The sequence below is a fragment of the Rhinolophus ferrumequinum genome, chromosome 6 (genome assembly GCF_004115265.2).
Source record: "Rhinolophus ferrumequinum isolate MPI-CBG mRhiFer1 chromosome 6, mRhiFer1_v1.p, whole genome shotgun sequence".
Classification (NCBI taxonomy): Eukaryota; Metazoa; Chordata; class Mammalia; order Chiroptera; family Rhinolophidae; genus Rhinolophus; species Rhinolophus ferrumequinum.
Window position 1 is genome coordinate 71,795,621 of NC_046289.1, and position 16,086 is coordinate 71,811,706.

At 44.8% G+C, this 16,086-nt stretch overlaps 1 protein-coding gene across 1 annotated transcript; it reads left to right on the plus strand.

The window, feature by feature from the left end:
• The first annotated feature begins 10,183 nt into the window (after positions 1–10,183).
• Positions 10,184–12,240, plus strand: RNASE6 (ribonuclease A family member k6). The gene is made up of 2 exons (XM_033107025.1): positions 10,184–10,432; positions 10,814–12,240. The coding sequence occupies exon 2, from the start codon at positions 10,819–10,821 to the stop codon at positions 11,281–11,283; it is 465 nt and encodes a 154-aa protein (XP_032962916.1). The 5' UTR covers positions 10,184–10,432; positions 10,814–10,818; the 3' UTR covers positions 11,284–12,240.
• Positions 12,241–16,086: the final 3,846 nt, after the last annotated feature.

Sequence of the window (16,086 nt, forward strand, 5' to 3'; positions counted from 1 at the left end):
AAAACAGTATGAGGAAAATGTATTTAAATGCATTTAGTATAAATAACCTTGTATTGTTGCTTGGACTTTCTCATATCCACTTCCCCACATTTGAATAGCAGCATCTTCACTTCCCTTAGGGAATTATCCTTTCCCTTTCCATGTGCAATATTGGTGAGGCTGTCCATCAAGGTTTTGCCAGCCTCCTCTACTGAGCCAAATGATGGCCATGAGAGCTAAGCTAAGCTGACTGGACCTTCTCTTGTAGGAGACCGGAATATACCACTGACACTCCAGCTAGCATGTTGTTAGGTAAAGAGAAGTCCCTGGTAGAATAAACAAAGGCAGCCGTATCTTGGAACTCCAGGTCCTGAAATGACTCATTTGCTCCAGGGCAACAATGCAATTGCACTCTGGGGATAAACGGGTCATTTCGTAAATCCCTTTAGGCTGGACAAACAGAGGGAATCTGATAGACAAAATCCATGAGAAGGCGCCAACTCCCTTCCCCCAGCATGCCAGAGAAAGTATAAAATGAGAGCCTTTTGCTTTAGCCAGCCGGCATCCCAATTTCGAGTGCCTCCTCTCGCAAGAGAGCTGTACTTTGGCTTTAGTAAAAATCTTTGTTCCTCTACCTCTCCTTTCGAGTCCACGTTCTCATTCTTCGGGTACATTATACCAAGATCTCCAAGCACCAGACACCAGCATCCTATATCATTTGGGGGCTCGTCAGATCCCTATATCACCACCTTAAAGTATGCCTCTCTGACTTAAGGATTATTTTGAGAAACAGCAGAACAAGGAGAAACTCCGAAAGCAGAGTATAAATTACCCTTTTGTGGATTAAAAAAAGGGGGAGGGGGGAGGTTTCTACAGAAAGTAACGTCCCAGGGTGATCTGATCCTAAATTCCTAACTGGGAAGGTTATGGTGGGTAGTCACGCCCCAGGCATACAACTTCTTTAGTCAAAGGTTTACCTTTGCCTTAAGCAAGCCCTGCCCATTGTTCTTGTGCATCTAGGTTAACTAACATATCTTTGAAATAAATTGTAACCACCCTCAAAAGAGCACATAATCTTGTTAACTATTTTATAATCCAAGCCTTGTTTTCTCCAACCTTTGTATAATCTTCCTTACTTTCCCTCCTTAATTTCAGATGCACAAAAGAAGCTGCAAAACTGTTATTCTGTAGAGCATTTGAGATCTTTCTCTCTGGCATATGTCATCATTTTGGCTCAAATAAACTCTTATAAAAACTTTCTACAGGTTCACATGTTTCTCACATTGACACTTTTGTAGTGCAAATTTACAGTTACAAAGGAAATCTTTATTTGTAAGGGTGTTTCCCTCCCTGGACCAGGAAGAAAAAGATGACTTTAAGTCACAAGAAACTCTTATTAATAGAGAAGGTAAAGTGTTACATCTGCATAACAAATCTTATCCTAGTTTACTATGCTTTTCCACCTTTCAATAAGTTGCCTCACTCATATTTTGTTTTAGGTATAGATGGTATGTAAGCCCAAGTTCTAGCCATCTCTTTGAATTACTCATTCCTGAGTTTCTCGCATGTAAATATGAAGTATTCATTCTAATAACTTCAGTTTCTTTTTCTCTTGTTAACCTGCCTTTTGTTACAGACGCCCTAGCTAAGACTCTAGAAGGAAAGAAGAAATAGATTCCGCCCGCCTCAGGGTCTGAATCTCAAGTAGTGATGAAAGGATTAAAAAAAAGAAAAAAAAATGAAGGGGATTCATGCTCATTAGGCCCTGATCTCCAGCTCACCTAAATTTCTTGGGTTCCAGCTATTTCCAAAGATCAATCATTCTGCTATAGTTTTACATGTTGTAATCTCTCCCAGATTCTTCCAATAAGTCCCCACCACCATTTGAAAAATTTCCCCTTAAGTTAGCTCAAATTGGTTTTGATGGAGAAACTGACCTAAAATGGTTCCCTGCCACGTGTAACTGACCTAAAATGGTGGCCCGAGCAAAGAGAGAAGTCCCCAGCCTAAGCCCCAGCCCACGTCCGCATAACCCCCTGCAAGCCAATCACCAGAAGACACCTACCCCTTCCCGACTCCAGGAAGTCCCCAACCCATAAAAACCTGCTCAAAACCTTGCTAGAGGCTCAGTCTTTTGGGAAGGATCCCACTGAGCCCGCCGGCGTAATAAAGCTGACTCTCCTAACTCTCTGAGTGCGGCTTGGGTTCTTTCCGGTCCTGGTATCCATAACATTCTTGGTTTCCTGACTGGGAAACCCAACCGTGCTGGCCCCTTGAGCCACCGGTTTGGGCAAGAGCTGGCCGTAGGGTGGCGGGAGAGCCGAGACAGGGCTAGGCGCGCCCTGCTGATTTCGGCAGGCAGGGGACGGGCGACCTCCCACTGGCTCTGGCCTGCGACTCCCAGCCGGACCCCCAGTAGAGAGAAGGGACTGACCGTCAACCAGGACATCGGACACGGTAAGACCCCGGGGCCTGGACCCAGTTAGGCCTGCCTAAGGGCAGAGGGGGACCCTGATCACCTCCCGCTGAGTCCCACTTCAAACTCTTGTTAGGGCCGTTCTGGGGGAGGGTGTCTTTCCTCCCTGAATGCATATGTGTGTGTGCCTGGTCCCAAACGGGATTCTGTGTGGATCCACAGCCTGTCGCTACGGAGCCCGAGTGAGCCCCAAACTGCATTCCGTGGTAGCGTCGTGCGGCATAACGGAGATTCGCACTCTCGGAGTGCGACCAGGCCAAGAGCTTATACGGGCACACCTTAGCCAAGATGTACCCAAAGTTCCCGTGAGGGACACGGCCAGGCGGCCACCTGATTAAGACCCTTCCCTTGTCTACACGACACTGAACATCATGGGAGGGAGTCACAGGAAGCCCATGGTTCTAGGCTGTATGTTGAAGAATTTCAGGAAAGGTTTCGGAGGCGACTATGGGGTCAAAATGACCCCCGGACATCTCCGCACTTTATGTGAATTGGAGTGGCCAAGTTTTGACGTGGGATGGCCCCCAGAAGGCACTCTTGACCTCCCATGATTTGCCGAGTCTACATAGTTGTCACCGGGACCCCAGGACATCCAGACCAGTTCCCTTACATTGACTCATGGTTGGAAATAGTCCAAACCCTTCCTCCTTGGGTGAGTCCTTGTTGCATGGAACCCACAAGGCCGAGCCCAGAAAGACATGACTAAGACCATTTACCAGGGAGACCCCAACGAAGAGCCACAACCACCTCCCTACACACCACAGCCAATGGCTGGCACGGCCCGCCACTTCCAGCCTCGGCCTCCCTGTGGTCCCAACCCAACCAGCCCGGAGCCTGACTTCAAAGGATTAGCAGGAATCGAGTCAGACTGAAGAGGACCGGGCTCCTTCGAACTCGGCCCCAACGAGACCACATTTGACTTAGATGTAGGGGGCCACACAGTGACTTACGGTAGATACCAGAGCAGAACACTCGATAGTCACCACGCTGGTGGCACCGATCGGGGACCACAGCATCACCATAATGGGAGCCACTGGTGATCAAGCTAAGTGCCGACCATTCTGCCAGGCTCGGACTTGTAAATTAGGAGGACACACCATGTCACACGAGTTCCTCTACTTACCAGACTACCCAATTCCACTCCTGGGACGTAACCTCCTTACCAAGTTAGGGGCGCAAATCTCCTTCAAACCATCAGGTCAAGCCACCATGTCACTTCAGCCCCCGTCAGAAGGTCTTATTCTGTCTATCACCACCCCGAGGGAAGAAGAATGGAGGCTCTATGGGACCGGCAGTGTAGAAAAGAACCCAGAAGCCTACAAGGCCGATTTTCTGGAGATTTGGGCTGAAGATAACCCACCTGGGCTAGCAAAACATAAGGCCCCAGTTTTGGTGGAACTGAGACCCGGAGCTCAACCCCAACGGCTACGCCCATATCCCATCTCCAGGGAAGCTCAGGCAGGGATTCAAAACCACCTTGCCCGTCCCAGAGCAGCAGGGATACTCGTAGAGTGTCAGTCGCCATGGAATACGCCCCTCCTGCCAGTAAGGAAGCTTAATGGAGAATTCCAGCCAGGACAAGATTTAAGAGCGGTAAACCAAGCCACAGTCTCCCTACACCCCGTAGTCCCAAATCCGTATATTCTCCTCAGTCAGCTGCCCCTGGAGGCCAGATGGTTCACCTGCCTGGACCTGAAAGATGCATTCTTCTGCATTTGGTTGGTGCCCCAGAGCCAATCACTGTTCGCCTTCAAATGGACTGAACCTGATACCAGCTGGCAACTCCAGCTGACATGGACTTGGCTCCCACAAGGCTTCAAAAACTCCCCAACCCTCTTTGGGGAAGCGCTAGCCTCAGATTTAGCCACCTTCCCTCGAGAAGAATACCGCTGCACTCTATTGCAATATGTGGATGATCTGCTTTTAGCCTGTGCCACTGAAACCGAATGCCAAACCGTGACACAGACACTCTTGTCCCACTTAGCCGAGACGGGGTATAGAGTCTCCTGAAAGAAAACCCAGCTCTGCAGAGAACAAGTACAATACTTGGGCTTTGTCATCTCCAAAGAACAGCGGGCCCTCAGCACCGAGCAGAAGAAAGTCATCACTTCCCTCCCTCGGCCCACCAACTGGGGAGTGCTCTGTGAGTTCCTCGGGGCCACCAGCTTCTGCCGGATCTGGATTCCTGGCTTTTAGGCAATAGCCCGGCCCTTATATGAGTCTCTCGGGGCCCGGTACACCCCTTTACCCCGGGAGATCAAGTCTGGGTCAAAGATTGGAAGCGCGAGCCCCTCCGACCCCGGCGGACAGGCCCTCACGCTGTCATGCTTGTTACTCTCTCCGCTCTGAAAGTTTCAGGCATCGCTCTGTGGATCCATCACACTCGGGTTAAAAGAGCCCAGCCAGAGGACGTCGCCTGGATCGCCCAGCTTGACCCGGCCCATCCACTCCATCTGACCCTCAAGAAAACCTGGGTGAGCCTCGCCGTCGTCTGCCCAGCCTCCATTTTTGCTGTCATTGGACTCCTACTATTTCTAGCATTTGCTGGTCTCTTGACTCCTACCCCTAGCTGGCCCACTCCTCACGATCCTCCTCCTTGTTACCATCGGGCCATGCATAGTTAACGCTGTCATACGTTTCATAGAGACCTCTGTCACCCGTCGGGCTACAGCCCAGATCCTTGCCCTATGGCGTTATCATACTCTTAGCCAATATGATGATCTCCAAGTTGTTACTACTTACGATCATCAACAGGGGGGACATGACGGAGAAACTGACCTAAAATGGTTCCCTGCCACGTGTAACTGACCTAAAATGGTGGCCTGAGCAGAGAGAAATCCCCAGCCTAAGCCCCAGCCCACTTCTGCATAACCCCCTCCAAGCCACACCCCGAGCCAATCACCAAAGACACCTACCCCTTCCCGACTCCAGGAAGTCCCCAACCCATAAAAACCTGCTCAAAACCTTGTTAGGGGCTCAGTATTTTGGGAAAGATCCCGCTGAGCCCGCCGGTGTAATAAAGCTGACCTTCCTAACTCTCTGAGTGCCACTTGGGTTCTTTCCGGTCCTGGAATCCGTAACAGTTTGGGTTGCTTGCAACCAAAAACTTCAATGGATAAATTCTATCTGCAACTTTTGTGATCCTCAAAATCACCAGCATAATTATGCCATCCAAATTTTGGGATCTACTATGTAAATTAAGTGCCTATACTATAAGGCATATCACCTTTCTTTAGCACAGCACATAATCTCCTCCGTATTCTGACTTCTTCCCACCTCTCTAGCCTCATCTCCTATCATTCACTTCACTTTTCTCTTAACAGCAGTCATACCTAGCCACTTACAGTTCCAGATGTTACCGGCATTTGGGTTCTTGGGTTTTCCAAGTTAGAAATCGAGAGGAAACCCCAGAATTTATTAAGCATGTGCTCGAAGACAAGGGAGGCAGCACAGCGGAGGGGACGGTCCTAGGAACTGACCTGGGGGCATGGCTCTGCTTGGCTGCTTTTATAAGCGGGGGACAAAGCAGGCTCCCGTGTAAAGGCAGGTTTTCTTTATGGGCTACGTTGCTTGGTAACTATGTTTGTGCCTATGTTACTGGAGAACAGACCCTTCTTGGTGTGGTGTCCAAGGCCTTGGCACCTTGAGCAAAGAATTGAACGAGACACAGAAATACAGTGATGAAAGAGCAGTTTATTAGAAGTAAAGTACATTCCAAAGAGATAGAAGCAGCCAGCGCAAAAGAGTGGTTCAAAAGGCGCTGACTGGTGAGGCCTTGGAGTTTTTATTTCCTTCTCTTCTAGAATGGGCTACTCCTCTCTAGGTGTGGGGCAACTTGATTGGTACCTGTGATTGACAATGACTAATGGTTATGGTAAACAAGGACAAGTTTTGGCGGAGAGGAGAGGTCTTTTGGGCAGTCATTTCCCGTAGACAATGTTGGACGTGTAGGAACGTTACCTGATGTATCCAGGCATCTCAGAGACCCAATTCCTGTCTCTAACTGCCTGCCTTATGTCCCCCTTGAGAAACATGATCCCCATAAGTCGCTATGGGAAGTTGAGGGACAGGAGATCTCTTCTGTATCTGCTTCCTGTCCTACTGAATGTGACTATTGTCCCTGCCTATTAGGGATTCACGGGACTCTCATCCTATCTGATCTTAGATGAGGGGAAAGGATCTCGAGATCCGCCTGGAGGACCATGTTGACCTCTGTGGTCAGGATGTACTAGAAGTCTTGGTGGGACATCACTTGTATCCTAAAGGCCCCTAGATGAAGAGAGATAGATTTTAGTTAATAAAATTAGTGGCCCAAGTGGCCCAAGAAGCAGGACTCAAAGCCACTGATGCAGGGTGACTGTGTGATGAAAACTTTATTCAGCTTCATGGAGCCTGGACTTTCTTCTGGTTTAACCAGTTATTCAGTTGTTGCTCACCCAGGAGCTAGGCCTGGAAAGAACGCTGTGCTAAAATAACTATAGTCAACAAGCATAAATCACAAGCTTTAGGGTAATTATCTAAAGCAGGGGGTAGGAGATTTCTATGATTCAGGTTAAAAACAATCTATTGTTTATGATTAAGAAACTGATTTGAAAAATGATTATAACCAAGAGCAATGGAGCTAAGACACTAAGGAAAAGGAGATTTAAAGTTTCTACAGTGAGGCGGCTCTTCCATACCACCTGTGCTGTGGGGGCAATATGGCAGACTCTCATTATCAACACCCCAGGAAGGTCATATAACTTGACCTTGACCAACCGCACATGCAGAACTGTGGTTCCAGCATCTGCAAGGGAGTAAATGGTTGGAAGTGAGATAATAATCAGCAACTTCTGCATTTTTGTGTAGGAGGTGATAAGGTAGTGACACTCTTGTGGTCAGCATATTCGGCATTCTTTCTGACCATCCAGCATTCCTTCCACCCTGGGCCCAAGTCCAAAGGAGTATCCCATCTCACAGGAACATACCATACATATTCCAGCCACTGCCATTGAAACTTCTTTCTTACTTGTTGCTGCTTGGTGAAAGTCTGTCCTATGTTTACATCCCAGTTTAGTTCCATGGCCATCGAGAAGCCTGTAGGCTCCAGTTCATAGCGATCCCTCCCATCTGATAAAAAACAAAATTCAACTGAATAAACTTGAAGTTCTAATTGGGTTTATTAAGCAATTCATAAGCAATTCATTAAGCAAATCAAGAAGCATCCTGTATAGCAACTAGAAGGGTGCTCTGAGGAGTTGTACAACTTGGAAAGTTTTATAGGAAGCAGGGTGGGGCAAAAGAGCTATTAATGAAAGAAAAGAAAGGATTATTTGGGGGCTGGAACATCTTTTCTTTGGGGGAAAAGAAGGGGAAGGATTTTTATTATGTAGAATGCCTTTTTTTCTATGGGGGATGGAGAGGGCTTACTCAACAGATTACCTTACAGGTGCTTGATTTGAAAATTCCATACTGGTTGATTAAGATTATGTTTCTGATAGAGGTTTAAACTGCATTTATTTATTTGTTTGTTTGTTTATTTGTTTTTCTTTCCCCTTTCTTCCGCTTTCTCCCCCCTCCCCCCCTCTCGAAATTTTCCCTTGTCCTTCATGTGTATGGGTCTTGTTCACACACGGTTTCCTCTTTTGGATGCCCTTACCATGCTCTTCACCTAACTTCTAATTATCCTCAAAACTCAATTCAGGTGTTGTGCCCTCCAATAATCCCCCTCTCTACTATCTTCTCACAGTTCCCTGCAGTTTTCTCCATCACAGCCGTAAGTGCTATTTATATTTATTAAATATAATGTATTTGTCTATTTACCTGATTATTTCTTTCATTAGATCATGAGCTCCCGAATCTGAGTAGCCCACTATCTTGTCCAATAAATGTACACATGAATGAATAATTCATCCAAGTCTGTTGTTAGAACTCACAACATTACCAAGTATGTGGTAGCTGTTATATCAGATTTAGCTGGTATATTTTCTCTTAAGGAACTGAAATCATAGAGCTTTAAATAACTGAAACTTCAGCTCAGGAAGGAAGCACTCAAACTGATATGGGCCAACGAGTAGCCCCTCACCACTGAAAAACTTTTAAGTATTCTTTCCTACAGAAATTTTAAGTTTCCTTCCTAAGTTTCCTTTCCCCCAGGTTTTTAGCTCCTACCCCTGCTTTAGATAATTACCCTAAAACTTGTGATTCGTACTTGTTGATTGTAATCATTGAAGCCTAATGTTCTCTCCTACCCGTTCGTGGCCTAACTCCTGGACAACAACTGAATGACTGATTGAATGGCCAGACTTTATAGAGCTAACGGATTTATTAATTAAAATCTATTTTTCCTCATTTGGGGGCCTTGGGGATACAGAGGATACAGCAGAAAGATTGCCAGTCACAACCAAAGAAGCCAACACGGTCTTCCAGGCAGATCTCAGGATCCCTTCTTCTCATCTAAGATCAGCTAGGGCGAGAATTCTGTGCATCCCCCAATAGGTAGCGACAGCTCTACGCCCCTGTGGGGACAGAGCCAGGAGTGCAGTTTCCAGGCTCTCGGCCTCATGTGGAAAGGTGCTGGCTCAGGTAGTAAATGGTCGTCAACTGTGATTGGATGGCCATCAGCTGTGGCTAGTTGGCCGTCAGCTGTAACCAGTGAGCCATTGGCCACTAATATAACTGCTGTGGCTAGGCTAGCAGAAAATGGGGGCTAGCAAGAAGATGGTGGCTGAGCTAGCAAGAGCGGATTGCAGTTAGTACGGCGGATTGCAGCTAGCGAGGGGAGTCAGTCAGTTGGCAGAAAAGCAAAGAGCAGGTCACACGTCGTGTGAATCCAGCCTCCAGCGAGACTGTAGTGAGATGACTCCTACTCCCTACCTATGGCTCCGTGGGTGTTCCTTTTTGGCCTCACTGTGTCCTGCTTTCTTGTGTAGGGAGCGGGAGCTGAGACCCTGCCTGATACCCCGCACGACAGCCCCTGTCCAGTAGGAAGCAGATACAGAAGAAAAGACCTTCTGTCTCTCCACTTCCCATAGAGATTTTATGGGGATCATGTCTCTCAAGGGGAAAACAAGGCAGGCAGTTAGAGATAGGCATCAGGTCTCTGCATTCCTACACAGAATGCAACCACCCAAAAGACCTCCCCTCTCCACCTGAAACTTCCCCTTTTCATTGTAATTATCTACCTCTATGAGAAACAAATGGGTGCAAAGGCCAGAGCAACCTTCATTTCACCTGGGCTTCATTATACCATCATTATAATATCATACATATGCCTGGAAAAACTCATCAATATCATTATAACAGACTGAATTCTGGGAAGGAACATGCACTGTCTAAAAAGATGAGGTAATAGCCTCTTGTCAATCAAGTGGTCCCATGCCTGAAAAGGAACAGCCCATTCTAAAGAAAAAAAAGGATAAAAACTCCAAGTTCTTGACAGTTTGGGCCCTTTGAGCCTTTTGAGCCTTGCCTTTGCTCGGGGGACCACTCCAAACCCTTTGGAGTGTATTTTTCCTCCTTAGCCACTCTCTGCTGCTCAGGTCCGCTATTTCTTTGGAGTGTACTATCTCTTCTAATAAACTATTCTTTCATCACTTTATTTCTGTGTCTCGTTCAATTCTTTGCTCAAGACGCCAAGAACCTGGACACCGCGCCGAGAACAGACCACTTTCCGGTAACAAACCCAGATCAGGAAGTGATCAGTTCCTCAAAACTGTGAGTTTTGAGTCATACTGTTTCTTTAAATATCTCTTCCTGTGTCTTCAGTGAGAGCGATACTATTGTAATCAGCGAGTTTGAAGGTCTGAGCATCTCATCCACACTGTGCACAAAAAGTTCGTCTTCCCTCGGTTTCTCTTTCCTACGGGCTCAGAACTCTTCCCTTGTCGCAAGCAGGCAGTTCTGGCATGCCTGGGAGAGGAGCAGCCTACGAAAGCCTCTGAGCCTGCACCTAACTACTGCTTCTGTTCTCAGTGGGAGCCCCGGTGTGGAGACCTGGTAAGAGGAGAAGCCTCAGGGCTGGGGAAACTAGGGCGGTGAAGATGGCTGGGAGGTCCAGGTCAAATAGATGGAGGGTAAATATTTCAGGAGGGAAGAGAGATGGATGAGACAAAGTTTCTGACATGGAGGCCATCAAACGCAGGAGAGAGAGAAGAATGGGATCTGCCAACCAGAAGAAAGGTCTTCTTACCTTATATTGCTCTTCACTGGGCTTCAGGTTCATCATAAAATTGTGAGACTCAAGTGGGAAAGAAGATGGTTAGAAAACAAAAGAGCTATGAAATCTTAAAAGGCACAATAAAAATCTAAGTGTTTATTAATAATAATTTTGTTCTTATTGCTTCTACTACTACCATTATCTTTCCTCTTCCTACACAGAAAAGATGGTGTTAGATCTCCTGGACGGCTTTCCTGTCCTCCTATTGCTGCTGGGATTGTGGGGGCCAATGTGTCCACTTTGGGCTTTGCCTGAGAATCTTACCAAGGCTCGTTGGTTTGAAATTCAGCATATACAGCCAAACCCTCTCCAATGTAATGAGGCAATGCGTGTTGTTAATAATTATACTCAGCACTGTAAGCCTCAAAACACCTTTCTGCATGACTCCTTCAAGAGCGTGGCTGCTACCTGTGAGTTGCCCAAGATGCTTTGCAAGAATGGCTGGAACAATTGCCACCAGAGTCCAAAGCCTGTTAGCATGACCAACTGCAATCTCACTGCAGGGAAGTATCCTGACTGCCGCTACAACGGTGCTGTCCAATACAAGTTCTTCATTATTGCCTGTGACCCCCCTCAAAAGAGCGACCCTCCCTATCAGCTGGTTCCTGTACACTTAGATAAGATTGTTTAAAGTTTCCGTCACTTTTCCTCTCACTTGATACAGGTTCTATTATGATCTCTTCTGCCTTTTCTTTTGTTGATTTCCCTGATTCCCATAGAAGAAAAAGGGAAAGTGTTGGAAGGATTAGCGTGCCAAGGATTCAAGACCAGAGTTGGGACAAAAAGAAATAGGATTCTTTTCTGCTTTTGAGCTCTGTGTATTTCAAAGGAAAGCAATAGGGAAGAGGGCAAACAAGGGTCCAGACCTCCATATTTTTAACCTTGGAACTCCTATCAATCTTTGTTGCACTGTATTCATAGCAATAAAACCACTTTCTCCTGCATTCTAATGAGTGTGAGTATGACTGTTTGAGATCTCTTTCACACTATTGCCAGCCTGGAGAGATCTAGACCTGCCTATGCCAGTATTCCAAGGAGCACTATTTTGGCTCTAGGTGTAGGGTAGGAAAAATAATTTTTCCTCTATTCTTCTAGGTTCTTGGCTGAGAACCCCTATAATAAAAAAGACAGATTAATAGAAAACTATTTTAATTATGTATGTATATACGGGAGCCCCATAAAGATATGGGACTCAAAAGGTGGCCAGAGGATTGAGCCTTATATGCCATCCTGAGCTGAGGAAAAGGATAGGGGTCTAGGGCTTCAAAGGGAAGGAAGGCAATCACAGGAAGGAGAGAAGAATAAATGTATGGTAAACAAAGTTTGCCCTGCCATGGAGACAAGTCTCCCAGAAGAAGTGATCTCTGGTAAAGCCTTTCTTCCTGGTACAGGCCTCCTGTCTAATGTAAACTTCCCTTATAAAAGGGTAACTTCCACTCTGTTTTCAGAGCTTCTCCTGTGTCTGCCGTTCCTGAAAATAATCAGCTCAAAATAATCCTTATGCCAAAGGGGCATATTTTGGGATGACATACTCTGTTCCCCTTCATAGGTCACTTTCACAGAGGGAGTTTCAGTTTCTTTGTCAACCTCTGGCCAATAACCATACTATAGAGTTAGAAGGCCAACATAAGTCAAAGTGCTCTGTAGAGTTACAGTCTTTGAGTAGCAGCCAAAGACAATGCATATTGGAAAGGCCACATATTGAAGTAGTTACAAGTATGTCAATTACCAGTGCTATTCCTTTGTCAAAAACCAGTGCTTGGAAAGAATGATTCTTTCCAAACCAGACTATTCCTTTAATAGATGGGCTATTGGGCTCACATTTGTTTACGCCACACATTAATGTCATGTCTTAAAAACAAAGGATGACATACAACATTTCAGATTTCAGGAGCCTGGATTCCAAGCATGATGGATATTCAAGGGCCCTCCAGTTGGGAAGAGAAACAGGCCATAGCAACTTGGCACCTGAGAATGTTGGTACCCAGTATGCAGCACGCTATAGTAGGACTTGAGTTCTCCAATTTAGAGCTGCTCTCAAATAGTATTCAACTTTAAGATGTACTGCATTTGCACTTTATAGTTTCTGAGTCTTAAAGTAAAGCCCGTGGGGAATGATGGGAAGGATCTGTGTTCATGTTTGGCGTGAACCAGTGTAAAAAAGTAGCAGCATCTGCAGGAAAAAGGGGTTTTCAGATGGCATGGGTTGACCTGAGTGGTAATCAGAAGGGATCTATGTACCACATAAGCCTTAACTGGACATGTCCAGAGATTATTTGAGAAAATAACCTAGTAAAAGACTGAATTTTTTTCAATCAAACAGCTCAATTACATTGTTGTTATTTACACATTTAAAGGAACTCGTGCATTGAAGAAATATGTGCTACAGACATTTTGGATAGTGAGAAACATTAGAGAACGTGAAATATAACTTAAAAATAGCAAAATTAAATGTGAGGTATATGTTTCATTTCATTTTTTTCTGTGACCTTAAAACCACTGCAAATATTTTGCAACAAAAAATTAAAAACAAAAATATGAGTGCTATCGTTTAGAGACTTAGAACAATGTCTAATCCTCACCTCCCCTCTCCCACTCCTCCCTCCTCCAACATTGTAATCACTTTGTCATCACTCAAGGATGGAGTAAGAATGAGGGTAATGTTGGGACAATCTCTTAAGCCCAAACTCTTAGCAGGTGTTAGTTTTAAATAAATGGATTACACTGAGATGGAGACTCTCCCAGGTTTGCTTTTCTCTACATGCTATTTTGTATTGTGGGAGAGTAAAGTAAAGATAAGTCAGAAGTTCATTTAGCTGTATCCCTAAATCAGCTTAAATAACCTGACAGACTTGATAGAATGGTCCAAAAGTAGGCAGAGCTTAGAAACAAATTCAGCAAATGTCCTAGCAGCTCTCAACGCTGGTTTCATATTAAATTCACCTAGGAGCTTTTAGAAAAATATAGGACTAGATCCCTGTGAGATAAAATAAAATATATATTGGTTTCTGTCTCCCATCACCCCCCATTCCTGGCACAAAGCTCCTGGAAGCCTTGTAAATTCCTAAGTGATAAGAGCTCTGGGAACATCCTTTGTTCTGAGGTGACTCTGGGTGGGCACCTGGATGGCTCCTGGATGGGAGATGGTCACCAGAAAGACCAACCCATGACTAGAAGCTTGGAATTTTCAGCCTCAAACCCCACCCTCCGTTCTCCGAAAAGGGGAGAGGGGCTAGAAATGGAGTTAATAATTGATCTTGCCTACATGAGGAAGCCTCCATAAAATCCCAATAGTATGGGGTTCAGAGAGCTTTCAGGTGGTGAACACATCCACATACCAGGAAGGTGATGGACCCCAGCTCCACCAGGACAGAAGTTCCTAATGCTCCAGATCCTCCCAGACCTCGCCCTATCTATCTCTTCATCTGTCTGTACATCTGTCGCCTTTGTCACATCTTTTATGGGTATAAAACTGGTAAGCTTAAGTAAATGTTTCCCTGAGTTCTGTGAGCTGCTCTAGCAAATTAATCAAACCCAAGGAGGGGATCATGGATATTTCAGATTTATGGACAATTGTAACCAGTTGGTCAGGCAAAAGTTTGGAGTGTATCCAGTACTACTTTTACGCTTTTACATCATATATATATATTTTATAAACAAAATAGAGTGTTTCTGTGTGCAATGTTAAAATAAATTTACATAAATACTATCATATGGTATAAATCATTCTGCAACTTGCTATTTTTGTTCACTCAACAGTGTTTTTAAGACTCATCAGAATGTGTATTTCTTGTTCCTTTATTTTTACTGATGTGTTAGTTTGTTTCCTTTGTATTAATAAACCACCATTTATTTATCAGTCTTCTGTTGATGGATATTTGGGATGGTTCCAAATTTTCACTCTAACATGTAGTGTTACAATATATATCTTTGTACATTTTTCTGTGTGCACATGTATAAAATTTTTGCCAAAGTATATATAGATGTGGGATTGCCAAGACATATTATGAGACTCTGTTAGCAAGGAGTTTGAGTAAATGTGAGGGGTCAGGGATGACTTCCTAAGGAAATGATGCTACTGAATTTGAGATGTGAAGAACCCATGTTGTTGCAAGACACTTATTATTGTCAGTTTATAGATGAAGAAGCTAAGGTTCAGAGAGAAACTTGCCCAAATTACAAAACTAGTAAAGGGCAGACCTAAGATTTAAAACCAGAATTGGTTGAATTAAAACTCAAAATTTTCCCTCATTTATCACAAAAATACCCAAGGGAGGAAAATTTGTCATACAAATCTAGGAAGGAAACTATTGAGCAATATAACAGCCTATGGCCCCATTTTTTACGACAAATACAGAAATATTCTCTTCTCCCTTCTGTGGTTGTGGTTTATAGGATCCTCTAGAGACAGTTAATGAACAACAGTTGTTAAATTAACATTAGGCACGATCTCAGTGCAGGCTGCTGGTCAGTGTCTGGAATTCCACTAACGCTGTGTTTCAGCTTCTGTTTTAATCAAAGGAGCTCACCATGAGGGAGTCCCGGAGTGTTCACTACCAAGGACAGAGTAAGGTAGGGGGGTGTTTTGGTTGTTTTATTTATTTTTTTATTATTGTTATCAATCACAATCCATACTTTATTCATATTTCCTCAGTTTTCACTAACGTCCTATTTCTGTTCCAGGGTTCCATCCAGGATACCACACATTGCATTTAGTTGTCATGTGTCCTTAGGCTCCTCTTGACTATGATAGTTTCTCAAATTTTCCTTGTTTTTGACGGCCATGACAGTTTTGCGAAGAATAGTCATTCATTGTTCAAATAGTCATTAATTGCTAGGCACAGACATTCAGCATTTCTTTTGTAGGCAAAGGGGAGTGGTTGACCATTGTGCTGAGAAGACATATCTTGTATGTAGGACCTCCATTATGAATCATTGAATCATGCATGTGGAGGGCTATCCCACATTCATGATCAATTCCCAGAAGCAATATTGAGGTGCTTTCTGCCCTGGGTGAATAGATTCAGAGTTCCTAGTGTGCCCACTTGCTCTGTGAGGTCTGAATCAGTCTACGAAGGCAAGAGTGGAGATTAAGAGCAGGCTTTCGTTTCACAGTTAGAAAGCTCATGTCAACCAATGGTCATTGTGTCAGTGTAACACCAACAGTAACCGTCAGTCAGTTCACTGGATATGGCCATTTCTGCCTTCAAGAAGATACCCATCTTCTCATGTTATTACCTCCATTTTAAGATTAATCTGCCTGTATTAGTCTCCTGGGAGGGGTTAGTCCTGCTTTATTTGTGGGGTAGCAATAGTCTCCCCACAGAACAGAGACCCCTGATTTTTCTCCAGATGAGTGTTTCTCTCCTTGACTGGCCTGACCCCTCCAAGACAGGACTCCATCTTTCCTCTCCTAGTCTCCTCTTATTCAGAG

What these genes read in the sequence shown, in the direction of transcription:
- RNASE6 (XM_033107025.1), top strand. Translation starts at nt 10,819, where the DNA reads ATGGTGTTAGATCTCCTGGACGGCTTTCCTGTCCTCCTATTGCTGCTG.